Below are 13,730 nucleotides of genomic sequence, written 5' to 3'. Positions count from 1 at the left end.
CCATCCCTTTTTCACAATTTTTTTTTTTTTTGTAGTTGTTGTGGTTGTTTTCAACTGAAAAAAATTGTCTTACTGCGGCACCCAAACGGGGAAGGCAAGCACTACTGATAAAGCTGTGAGGTACTGCTGAAATCCTGCATTTACTCAAACCTGCCCTTCCTCCTTGGATGCAATTAGCATGACACACTCAACATATGTGATTTATGTGACATTAATTTTTTAGCTTTTAGGTTATCTTAATTCTCGGGGGGGGGGGGGGGGGGGGCTTTTGCAGTTTTCTGGGCTTCATAAGTATATCACATTGTGTTTAATACTGTCACTTCAGGTGATTTACACTGTGTTGTCATTGATTAATTGTTCTTCTTTCTCTTAAATTTAATTTTATTGGCTATCATTTGTACAATTTCTCTGTAGTTCTGTGAAGTGCTCTGTGGTAATTCCGTTGTCGAGAGCTCTACATGAAGTAACATTTGAATGATCCAATCAGATTTACAAGTAATTATTACCATAAAACAGGAACACTTAATTCGGAGATGATTGGAGTATAAACACATGCCAAAGGTCAAGTTGAGTTAATGAATATAAACAAAAAGAAATGCAGTGTTTCAGCTCAAGTGTCAACATCTGGAAAAGAGGCTGTGAAAATAATCTTTCTACAATGCTGTAACTTATCACAGGCTCATAGTTGGGTCTCCTCAGTTCAAGGAAGCGCTGTGTGATGTCTCTCCAGAATGGTACAGGCGTCACTGGGCCAGACCTCTGCTTCGCTCTGTCGCCACAGCAAACTCCCTCCATGTCCCTGTCTCAGACATGTCTGCTCTTCTAGTGTATCAACCTCATTCTTTAGGAAGTCCCGGAATGACAGCTAGCAAAATTTATGATTGACAAAATACACGCAGGTGATTTGAGTATCGACAGCATAGATTCGTGTTACTTGTGCCGTTTAAGGAAATTTACAGCCTACACAGATGCTGTTTAATTTAATCCTTTAGTTAAAACACAGTTTTATGAAAATATGGGTAATTTGTTTGTCTGTCATCTGTAGAGCATTTGAGGGATTTTCACAGCTTTGTACACATGAGAAAAAAAAACTGTATTCTTCCAATTTATCTGAAAGCTGGCACACTCCTCTCCTGTAGGAGAGAAATGCATTGTGGGGGCTGGTAGGGCGTAGTGCAAGGGACAATGAACTGGGCTGAACAGACCTGTGGCACTTCACCCTGGAAGGAAACGTATGGCGTAAAAGAAGTACTCGTAACCAGGGGTCTTCTCACTAAAATGCAGACAGGCAACACAGTGTAGCTAGTGGTTCACTCATTATGCAAAACTGCCTTTGAGAGCTGTGCTAGTCCTAGTAAGACTGTGTAGGATTTTTGCACATACATTTTTTTTTTTTTTTTTACTATGCAGTGTTTTGTATTTGATCATGTCTATTGCAGGAACCACATTGGGGCTTTCAGATTTTCTCTCTATATCTCTGTCCTCTTTGCTTATTCCTGAATTTCAGATGAAAATAGTACCCCATTCTTGGTCTTCAAACGATAGTATGCAGTGGACATTATGTCAGTGAAGATTTCAATACCTTTCAAAGCTCTCATCTGTACAAGAGCACAATGTGACACTGAACTGCGTCCATGCTGGCAAAAAAAAATAAATAAACTGGTTAGGTGGGGGGCAAAGGAGCAAAATGCAGCTGATTAAAATTATAAAGACAGCAACATGAATCTATGTCTATGTGGCAGCAACATGACAGATGGCAACATGAATCTATGTGGATGTCTATGTGGCAGTTTGGGATATTACTGTGTGGTGTAACTGCATAGCTGGCCCATCAGCTTCGTTATGCGTGTTTTGATCCTTAGTGAAGTGAGAGAAAGACTTCCAACGACTATGTGGTAATCTGCTATGGGAAATGTGAATTGGGTTTTTAACCATGCAGCTGAGAGACTTTGGCCCTGCCCCCCAGAAGCCCAGCTAATTGGTGTAATTGAGGGCCTGGCTGTCTGACCTCTTTGGATCTCAGTCTCAGCATCCCTGTGATTGCCACAGCGAGGAGTTAAAAAACGTCACGGCTCTGGGGCGCTGACACCCTGCCTCTCTCCTTAATGACCTGTCTTTCTTAATGTTTCAGTTTCTCGTTCCCTATAGTTTGGGTTGACATCTTAATCCATTAGAATAATCTGCAGTCTCTCCCCTGGGGAAAAAACTAGGACACATTTTATGTTGTGTTTTTCATCCACATCCATACAAAATACATTTTTGAGAAGCTTGTTATATGTAGCCATAAACAGACTGCTGTCAACTTTCAGACATCTCCTGGCTAAGGAAACTGCCTAAGAGTCCATTGTCTGAGCAAGGTGAAAAGTGTATGGTGATAAATTAATATTGCATCTGATTTCTCATTTTTTGAGTTTTGGTTGGTACAGCTTTGGTTAATTAGCTACAGGAGTTAATTATATGATATTTGGCACAAACAAAGCTGGTTGATGTTCAGCAAAGCCAGTCTGAACTGTTGTTGTCTGGAATTGTGTCATTGCCCTTTCTGATAAAAAGGGTGGGAAAAGGTGGTGGGAGAAACAGGGGAGGCCTTTGACTTTTGTCTCATTGATCCCCAAGTGCAAGCTTGGAATTGCTTGTTCCTCAACATTTTATTCCAGCTATAGAGTTCCCATTCATTTTGTTAGCAAGCACAAACCCAAAGACAAATGTGTAAATATTATCTCCTGTCTGCCTCCTTATGTAGTGGGCCTCTGGCAACACTTGGCATGTGTGAACACCTTGACTCAGAGTTGGCGTCTTTGTCCATCACTTGTATGCAAGTGCGCCTTTCCTCCAGAGCAGTGCCTATTCTGTCTCGCTCTGCTGGGTTCATTGTTGTGGACCAGAGAGAAGTATTACCATCATTCGCCTGACGGCTGGTTCTCTCAGCTAAACTCGACTCGAATCAGGCGGGTTGACAGAAGACTGTGGGAGTATCGAGGTGCAGTGCAGGATCCAGCAAGCACTCTGATCGAATTGGAATTGCATCTCATTGTAATGGAGAATACTGTTCATTGCATAGTACGGTCTGCATAATGAGGCAGCTGGGATTGTGTTTATATTTTCTAAGAAAGAAAAAAAACTGACAACTTCAGTATAACTAGCTGTCTCCAAGAGTTTCAAGTTAATTGTCTGTGGCACATTCAGTTTTGTGAATCGCTTTGGTTGCTGAATCCAAATAAGTAGTTGGGCCTTGGAAAAATGACACATTAATAGCTGATCACTTGCGACCCTTTGCTAAATGGAGCCATAAGAGGGTCCTTGAAGGATCCTTGATGTAGTGGCTTAAGAAACAACATTAACTCAATTTTTCTTTTCAGTGCTTTGCAGTGGTCTCCCCCTGCCTTCCTCAGCTGTAACCTCTTTGCTGCTGGCTGTACTGCGCTATTCCTCCTGGGCTGTATTTTTTCTTACTTTTTCCTAAATCTCACTCTCCTTTCTTCTGTTTTCCTCTCTCCCTCTGTGTATCCCTCTCTATCCTCCGTCCTGCACTGCCAAACCTGCACTGATCGCAGTAGAGATTAAAGTCATCAAGGACCTGCCCTGGCCCCCCCCAGTGGGGCAGCTCAACAGCAATCCCCCATTGGCTGAGGGCGTGGAGGCATCGCTGCCACCAGCACAACCCTCCCCCAGACAGATGGCCTGTGAGCAGCACCATCACGGTGGGTGTGTCCCTCATGCCATGCCACTCTGATCTAGATGCCCATGGTGTTCCAAATACACTGTCACAAGAGGTCATACCCTTTTCCCTCGCATCACCAGCATCTCTCAATCTTTGCATTTCATTCCTCTCTCTTTCCTTACCTTTGTGCTATAATTGAGCCACTTTGCAGGTTTTCTGTTCTTCCGTTAGATGTGCAAGAGCCAATTTACAAAAGGAAGTGGGGCGGCTAAGGTTGCCTAAAGTTGAGTGAAGTTCCCTAGCATTTCATAGTAAAAACGGGGAGAGAACGTTTTCTCTCCAAGGAGGAACAGACTTAAAATGTAGGCATAAACAAGATTATGAGGACCTTTTACTGGCCAAATTGAATTAAATGTGAAATGTATGCAGCATTGTCCTTTTTTTTTTTTGAAGAGTGAGAAGATGGTGACCGTTTCAGTTGCCAGAAAAGCTTTTGGGGACAAATGTAAATTGCATTTATTTGCACACCTGTGTCCTCAATGTGTTGGTAATGATATTTTCAGGCAAATTAAGTACAATTCAACATCTGGTTTGCTTGAAGCAGGAAGTAACTTGTCCTGATTTAGGCCTGCAAAACAAGGTTGATTAATTGTAATTGAACTTAACTCCATTCAGCATGGATAATTGCAAATGTTCATTACCCATATTCCCATAGCTCACATATGCTTATTACTCCTGACAAAATATGAGCAAAAATGTGGAGCTTTGTAGAGGAATAGCATGAATATTAATATTTTTACTGTATCTCATTGCAATCAAATCAGTCATTGCTAGGAATATCTTTTAAATACTTTTCTCTTTTTACTAATTTATTAACTTATTGTAATGAATTATAATGACCTGCCTTTTCTGAATGCAAGGCCATACAGTATATCACAAAGTGTCCTGAATTTTTGTCCTGCAGTTTGAGAACACGGCATGTTTTCCCTGACTCCTGTGACAGTTTCTTGTTTCTCATCTGCTGATGTGTGCAGCTTTGTACCGGGCTCATAACCAGAGTGAAATGACACATCTAGCGGAACTAATTGTAGGTCTAGAGGGCTGAGTATCCCTCTGTCCTCGTGCCCGTCCGTCAGGCACAAAGAGGGCTGGGAGAGATATGCAGCGAGGGGACTGGTGTTCTCACGCTTACGGTGAACGTTGAAGCTAGCAAAGATGACTGGTGCCGCGGGGTGTCTGCTCCTTTTTCCTCTCATCCTCAGTTTTCAGTATATATTTAGAAACTGAGATGTTCTGCATCTTTTTTCTTGTCTGTCAGCTGGTAGGCTCCAGATGCTTGAGTAGGTGAAGTCATTTGCACATTCCCATATGTGCTAAGGTCGGGATGTGTAGGTGAGCCGTAAGGTAGTGACAGGAGTGAAGGGGCACCATTGGAGACAGGAAGGAGGATGAGAATCTCCACCTACTCTGACAATTCTCCACTCACTGACTAGTTTCTGGCTATGAATGTCCTGCAGCTGTCCTGATTGGCTGATCTGTTTGTGTTACTCGCAGTTTAAAGAGTATCTGGTGTCCATTCGGGATATTTGGTGCAAATCACAGGACTTAAGATTTGGAATTGTCAACCTCACTGGGCCAATGCTGGCTTGTGGTTATCAGGACCATATCCCAGGTAACTCAGCAATTAGCATGCGCTTTTAGCCTAGAAGGATGAGTCACACTGAGCTGTCTGGCACTCCCCAGATGTGCTCTTGAGCAGACTGGTGTTGCAATCTCAGCACATGTATTGCATTTATTGGATTTTAGATTTTTGAAAAAATTGCACGAGAGGCTGCAGGGTGTAGGTCACTTTAAAATCCACAGTTTTCGATTACCACTTTTTGGCTACAATGATACCCACTGTTTTTCGGGGGGGGGGGGGGGGGGATGTGCCTCTCCAATCCCGGATCATTATCATATTTGAAACTTTAGCATCGGGAAAGAAATTACATCTGCATATAAATGGAATGACAGCTCTTTGTCTGGGCTGGATGAAGAGCTCATGCTTTTGTTTTCTGATTTGAATTAATAGCCTGTGTTAGCAGGGAGTGCTAGCAGGGAATTCTCCCATTTCGCATTCTCTTGCTCTGCTTGAATACGAAGCATTGTAACCAAAAATCCAGAATTTGAACTTGTGCAGGCATATGAGCAGAGCTGGTCTATCTTCTTTCCATTTGCTTCAGAGTTATTTCAGTATTTGTGGTTCCAATGTTTGAGTTATTTCTACAATTAAAACTGAAAGATTGTAATAAATTTTGTATTGTTTTGGATTTCCACCAGCGCCACTAATCAAGGTGCCAAGTGTCAGTTTAATCCATTTCAGCAAAGCAGGGTCAGACTTTTCGGCTCTGTACCCAGTACTATCAGCACCACTTAATCATCTAATCATTTAAGTCTTCATACTGAAAAAATGGTGTACAATAGTACTAGACCATGAGCATGCCAAACAAATTAGTTTAATAATGTGATGAAGTTGCCATTTGTAAATGAGAATTAATTAGCTTCCCTAATTGGGAAGCATATTCTGGATGCGTGTGGCATCTCTCAATGTGACTTCAGGACTTCAGCCCAGTGAATTACGAGTGGATTGGTTTTGTCTCCCCCCCTGCCTTGGCTGTTAGGAGGCTATGCTTTTGCTTTTCTGTGGGGGGCCCCTCTGATTGCTGCTGCCTGGGGCATATGTTCTTGTTGTAGTGTCTGATGTAGGTGCAGGTCTGAGTGAGGAAAGCAGGTAGGGAGGCAGTGACCAGTGATCAGTCACTGCCTGATCAACAGGTCTTTCTGTCATTTGCATGCATGAACTTTTCTCTTGAAGCAACAAAACACCAAAAGGACTGGGGTGGATCCAGTTAGAATGGGCAATTATAGGTAAAACATGAGATTTAAGCTAGAGATGAGCCAGCAATGCCTATTGCTCATCTAGTTAGCTATTGAGAGAAATAGCTCAGCAATACATGTTTTAAATGCGCAAAGGTTTGTGTGTACCAGTGCCTTAAAATATCAGCTCTGGTCTATAATGGACTGTAGCCAGTGTGTTTGATTATTTTTGCAACCAAAACTGCTAAGATCACCTACTTACTTTTCCTTAAAATGCTGTGCCTCTTATTCAGCCAAAGTCAGTAGTCTTTCAGTTCATTTGGGTTTTTCGTATTGGTTTAAACCAGATCCCTTAAATAGGTTGTTCAGATTTTTGAGCAGTGGATTGACAGAGTAAGAGAATATATTTCATCATATTCAGAGATGAGCCCCAGCTCCATTTGGAAAAGTTGTTAGACGTCATCGCAAGTTTAATGACCTGGTTTTCAAAGCGCTGGAATTACAGTAATTACAGAGAAACTAGCATGGGAATAAAAAAAAAAAACCTAAAAAATAAAGTCAGATAACCTTCACACCACAGACTTGTCAGGAAGAAAGAGAATAAGGCATCATGCATGTGAGTCTCAGATAAAAGAGGAAATTGCAAGCAGAAGCAGCAGGACTTGGGTTCAGGGTTTGGCCATCTCTCTGTTGTGATCTGTCACAGATGAAAGGGGGTGGAGGCTGTGAACACACCTCCCCTCACCCAAGATGTTTCCATGGAAACTGACCATTTCACGTATGCACACTTACTGTATAAACAGAAGCACAAACAGCAGAGGAAAATAGCAGAGAAAAAATAGTGGTGTCTTCAGTTCTTCTGACTCCTGAGAACTAGGGCTTACAATACCATAGATCCTCTTTTAGTCATGGGGCCACATTTTTGTGGGGGAAAAACATTTTTTTTTCTTTGTGATCATTTTAAGAAAGATTTCCTTTTTTTTTTCTTTTGTGAAGTATTTGAGTGAGCTTCAACCCAAAGTTTCAAAGTATTTTCACATTCAAGCCAGGATGCAAACCATTTTCAGGAGGTAGAGGGGAGCCCCTAGTGTTCAGTGATGGAAGTGAATGAATAGAAATTGAGCTATGCTGCTGCATGTAATAATAATGTTAACCGTCTATGATTTTATAAAGCTTCTATGCCATTTTTCTCCTCAGTTTAGTAACTGCTCTAGGCAGTGTATTTTAAATGTTGCGGAGACACAGTAAAGATGACACTTTGAATTGTGCATCACATCAAAATCAATCAAAATACCCTCAATTTTTTAAATCAAGTGGAACCCTCTGAGACTTGATGCCATGATATCCTCCAGTAATCAGAAAAGCTATACCCTGACTCCAGATCCAGTCTAGACAGCAGAATTCTGCCCAAAAATTGATGCGTTGTGAGTGCCTCCTTGTCTGTAATCATTTTGTCCAGTCAGTGTAATTAGAGAAGTCCAACAATATTGTCCATTAAAGTATGGGAGAAAGCTTTCGTGTAGAAGGAATAAGAGCTGCCTTTGTATTCCTTTTCTTCTTCTTTTCAGTAGAATAATTTGATGTGGTATTCTTAAGCCTTAAATCAATTCATCTTGGGCAGAAAAGGCAAATATGTTAGATGGTGCTGCTATTAAAAGAGGCTGTTTCTCCCTGAGGGGCCAGTATCCTTAAGTGAGCTGATATTGGAAGCTTCAGAGGTCCCATCCTGCAGGGAGACTGATGTTAAACATCAAGCCACCACCCACCTCCTCATGCGAGGTTCCACAGACTCTGTGACTGCTCTCTCCTGCGCATTTGTCTGTTCTCTTTGTGGTTTAATCCACTGATCTAAGGAGTTCAGCAGGCATGCTGTAATCCTTTAAAACCATGGCTCCAAGCACACCTGCCCTCCATACCTGCCCATGCTCATCAGCCAAAAAGTAGCAGGGGGAGCATCGCTAACCCCCAAATGGATGGAGCTGTGATGTTCTGTCAGTAACATAGATGAAGTGCAGTGATATGCAGTTGAGAGTTCTGTCATTTTATTGGTTCAAATGAACCAATGATTGGCAGCATATGCTACCATAGCTTCACTATGAGAGGGTCATCGGTGCACTACAGATACCAGTCAAAAATTAATGTTCACAGAAGATGATCTTGCTATAGTTCTGTCCTTTACTCTTATTAGAACATGGAGATTAGTTTAATGACACATCATATATCTAGACTGATATTTTTTGCACTTTTTGTACTTCATTGCCATCCTTCAAAAAGTGATCAATTTTTTTATTATTATTTTAGAAATGTTGGGAACATAAATACGCTTGGTATTCCAGTGCCATAGAGCCAGAATGACTTTTCTGAGAGGCATAGAATGTTTAATGAATCAGACAGCTACCAATAGATTCAGTCAAAATTACTGTGTGAAGAATGCATAAAATGTGATATGAAACAGCCTAGCACTTTCAAAAAGGATTTGTACTGTATCGTAAATGTTAAACGTTATTAAATTTTATGTTTCCACTAAACCAATAAAAATGTAATACATCACACATCCAAAACAAGCTTCTTTACTCCATGACCGCTTGTAAAATCCTCTTTATCCTCATCTTAGTTCTGCAAGACTAAGACACTATGGTGGCTTAAAGCTATTATTCACACTCAATATCAGCCCCTCTTCTACAATGATGCAGGTGAACTGAAAGGGAACTGTGGTGAGCAGCCGCCTTGAACTCTCCGTGTCCCTCTCTCCTCCCCTATAGTACAGTTTGACGACATGGAGAAGTCCCAAATGTCACCCACCAAGGAGGGAAAAGCACGTTTGTCCCAGCGGCACTCCAGTGGCTGTCTGGTGAACACCAAACTGGGCTCACTGGACCACTGCACCCCTGCCCTGGGAGAGCGCATTGACCCCTCCATGCCTCTCGAGAGCCAGTTGTGAGTGATGCTCCTTTCTCTCGTCGGTCGAATTTGTTTTTGCTTTAGATCAGCTTACGCAGGTTGGATTACTGTGCAAACAGGAGAAGGGACAATGCAGTGCGGTCCTTTAACATTAAACTGGTGTATGGCCTACGCACTCAGTGACAGTACAACTAAAACAGACATAGAGGGATGCATCATCATTGATTTTATGTGTTAGCATAATAAGATAAGATCTTTTTGGTTGGAGGTATATCGAGCAGTAATTGCTTCTGCTTGGTGACATCTTCCATGTCAAACTTGCCTCTCCCTGTTCCTTTGTCTCCCTCTCGCTTCCCAGCTGGTACCATGGAGCGATCAGTCGGACAGATGCAGAGTCTCTGCTGAGGCTATGCAAGGAGGCCAGCTACCTGGTTAGGAACAGTGAGACCAGCAAGAATGACTTCTCCCTCTCACTCAAGTAAGACCACTGTAACACACACACACACACACACACACACACACACACACACACACACACACACACACACACAGTGTAACACCACCCTCTCTAACATTTTTTTAAAAATCTCTGCGATACAGCTCTTGTTTCCATTATGCAGTCTGCAGACAAAAGATTCTCTCTTCTGCGCACCCCCCCCCCCCCCCATTCCCCCAATTCATACAACATTGTTCTTGTTCTCTTTTTTATACAACCTGTGTATTTCACAGACACAATAATGCCAATACAGACTGTAGAACACATCCATCTACATAGATATGTTCATTTACACTCTTCAAGTCCTGTCAGCAGGATACCTTTATGATTATGTGAACGTTGAAGCTGACTCAGCCTCCCTTTTATTAAAAAGGTTCCTACGTCCTCCTCTGTACTGATGACCCCCACTACCCCCATCCATAGACTGACTCCATGATGCACTCAAACCTGAATCCCGCACACCCCGTTACTTGACCCCCAGAGCTGCAAGGCATGAGCTTTTATTTGTTTACTTTGCCCTGACATTGGATACAGGCTACCTGACCGTGACCTTCCCCCCCTTGCCTGACCATAGTTCCCTCAGACCAGGGAAATAAGTATAGAAGTGTCACTTGTCATATGTGAGTGAGGCAGTACAGAGAAACCAAAATAAATAGATTCAAGGAGTCAATGTTGTAAGAGTGTTGTATTGACCTTATTAAGAAAGATGCTGATGGGATAGTACTCTAGGTCAAGGTGTTAAAAATTCCAGTGTGCATGTGTCCAAAGTGCACATATACACTTGTAAAAACTGACATTTTGAGTGGTTGGCAAATTCTGAATCATAAAGATTGTATTTTTCTTTTTTCCTCAGTAAGCAATGTGGATGAGTTGGCAAGATAGATAATGTGAGAATATTACTTCATTATACACACATATATTAGAAGGATAGGGCTGTGGTCCGGAGTCTTCATCAGGCCACTTTGCACTGATGACTGCTGGCAAGAGAATGGTGATGTCTTGAGCCAGCCCTCCGAGACTGACAGACAGTTCTGTTAATTTGAGCTTTAGGATCTGCCTGACCATGCGGCAGTTACACTCACAGGCTTGATTGGGCAGACAGACTTCAGAAGATGAGTGGTGATTTGGTCAGGGGGGTTGGTTGCGACCTGCTGGCTTGTGGCGCTTCGGTGACAAGGGGCCTGCTGTCTGTGCACACCGGGAGACGGAGGCAAACTGTTTAGCCTCCATAGGAAGTCACAGCCACAGCAGGGAGCTGTCCTGCACTGAGAGCAGTGTCACGCTGTAACCTTTCTGTCCCTCTCATTCTACTCCTGCTTAGTCATTTTTTTTTTTTTTTTACTTTTGCTCTTTTGATGCTGCTTGTTATTTCACTGCAAGGGGCCGACGGGAAAAAGGCCGTCCACCAAGCCAATCGAGGCGACGTGTCACTCAGAGAGCTGCCATTCTTCATGACCCAGATGCTCCAGAGCTACTTGGCTCATATCTGCTCTAAACTGTGCAAGAAAGGAGTGCAAAACGGACTGCTGAGATTCATATTATTGGTCTGGCTTTGCGAGAGGTATAGCTTCATGCATATAAGAATACATAATGCACTGCTGGGCATGACATTACTTGTTTGTGAAGCATTCATTGCTTCCTAACAGTTTAAGATATCATGATGGCATCTTTTACCGAAAGTTAATAATTGGGTGAAAGGGTCTTTTGTTTACAACAAGATGTGTTGTTATGCAGGCCCAGTAAAGCAACACTTAATTATCTGCTCAAGCTTAATATTTTCTCAATGGCTGCTCATCCAAGATAATTTGAACACTGCTTCATTTCTGGTTAACATTTGTTACTACCTTTAACCCTTTCATGTGTACGGTCACACCAGTGTGATTAGAACACTAGATTGGAAAATTTCTAGCTAACGTTAGCTTTGAGGAAACTGATTTAATGTTACAAAGTATAGAAAATGCAGTCATGAAAACTATGAGAAGCTTAATAATGCTAATGAAAACATAATGAACAACATAATTTAACACACGTGTTACATAGCATAAAATAAGTCACGCTGGGGGGAAGTTGGAAATATTTTACAACTTGCGTACAAAAGGACTAAGGTGCATTAGTAATGTAGTCATGCTTTTATTTGCCACAAATATCATTCATTTGGTTAATAGATGATCTACTGTGACATGAATTACTCCCCATGTGTGCAAAACACAGTGGTGGTGTAATGGTAAGGAGCAGGTTGCCTGTTTGATTCCCTGCTGGGGCATTGTTGCTGTACCCTTGGGGAAGGTGCTTAACCCACAATTGCCTCGGTAAATATCCAGCTGTGTAACTGGACAAAACTGTAATCTGTGTAAGTCGTTCTGGATAAGAGCATCTGCTAAATGACAGTAATGTAATATAAAGCGTGAAATGGTTTAATAATGAAAGGTGCCTTTTTGTAGGGCTGCACATCTTTTTTTTTTTGTCCATCAGAGAGAAGTCGCACAGTGTTTGTACACAGGCGGATAAGTGCTCTGTTAGTTTCCAGCCTCCTGGACAGCTCTGTAAATGTCACGCAGTGAAAGGGGATATGGGTGGGCAGGCTGACAGGCCTGTCTGTGACAGGATGATCCTGAGGATGTTTAGCGTATATCAGGGGTCTGGAACGTGCTGTTTGTTCTGTGCTCTTGGCCGCTGTAACACTTGGTTGGGGACGCTGTGACGAGATGGAGGCTAACAGGCAAGGATTTTAAACTGTTCTGAAAGGGTCCTGTGTGCCCTTTGTTTTACTCCAACCTCTGATCATAGTTGCTTAAGCAGCTTGTTTACTTAAATTGCTCAATTTGACCTTGGTAGGAAGCTATGAATGCTAAATCACACTTCATCTTGGCTCTATGTTTAAAATTTGTTTACTGCTGTGTGTTACTGCTAATCTTATTTTATCTTATCTTAAAATCCACACACTGATCAGCATTTTGATGTACATAGCCTGGCACGGTGCTGTGCATGTAGATGGTAATTCTTGAGTACAGTCTGCTGATGTTGAAAGGCTTTTTTTTTTTCTTGGAATGCTTTACACTAGAGACCCTGCATGTAGACGCTTCTTCACATCTCAAAGCTGCTGAAAAATTCATGATGCCATTAAGTCACACGTTTGTGGCGTCCATTGCTGATGAGGATTCAGGCTTCAATGAGCGTGTAGTCCGGTCTTAACCTCCTCGTGTAGGAGGATCTTTTAATGTCTCACCTACCGTGCCCTTTTTAGAATCTCAACACACCTCTGCCTTTCACCAGCCTCTTTAAAGTGCCACCGTCTTTGTACTCACAGGAGGGGCTCGAAGCCTGCATTACAGCGTACAGGAGGTACAGAAAGCAATCGCTGATAAAGGGGGAACACAAAGGGTTATGCTTTAAGGCTGGTTGATGTTTGACCACATGGGAGCATTGAAAGGCCTGGAGTGATTTTAAGAAAAAATAACAGCAGCTCTTAACATCGGTAATTTGAGCCAGCATGTCAGTGGAGTGGGAAGAGTTTCTTTTTCCACTACAACCATGTTAAGAAAGGCCAGTTGCCTGCCAGATATATGTGTTGTACATGTAAATCTATGATATTCTGAACTGGTGGTTAAATCAGACTCTTTTATGAACAAGGGCATCAATAATATTACAGACATATGTAATAGACTGTAACTAAGAGGTGTTTATTATTGTTATTCTGGTCCTAATATATACGTGTGTGTGTGTGTGTGTGTGTGTGTGCATGCTTACGTGCACTTGCCTGTGTGTATAAGGCTTAAACCTTAAAAACCCCTGCTGTAAACATGGACTGTTGAAATG

The 13,730-nt window shown here is 42.1% G+C and overlaps 1 protein-coding gene across 2 annotated transcripts in view; it reads left to right on the top strand.

Annotated features, from left to right (window-relative positions):
- Window positions 1-13,730, top strand: part of LOC118782404 (SH2 domain-containing adapter protein F-like) — a 72,800-nt gene that overhangs the window by 56,020 nt on the left and 3,050 nt on the right. The window contains exons 4-6 of one of the 2 annotated variants that reach the window (XM_036535746.1): window positions 3,555-3,701; window positions 9,280-9,454; window positions 9,777-9,896. In XM_036535746.1, the coding sequence (XP_036391639.1) occupies window positions 3,555-3,701; window positions 9,280-9,454; window positions 9,777-9,896 (442 nt within the window). The remainder of the gene's footprint in view (window positions 1-3,554; window positions 3,702-9,279; window positions 9,455-9,776; window positions 9,897-13,730) is intronic. The other variant, XM_036535747.1, reaches the window with a different exon arrangement.

Source organism: Megalops cyprinoides, chromosome 8 (assembly GCF_013368585.1).
Source record: "Megalops cyprinoides isolate fMegCyp1 chromosome 8, fMegCyp1.pri, whole genome shotgun sequence".
NCBI lineage: Eukaryota > Metazoa > Chordata > Actinopteri > Elopiformes > Megalopidae > Megalops > Megalops cyprinoides.
This window is presented reverse-complemented; position numbering and strand designations above follow the sequence as displayed.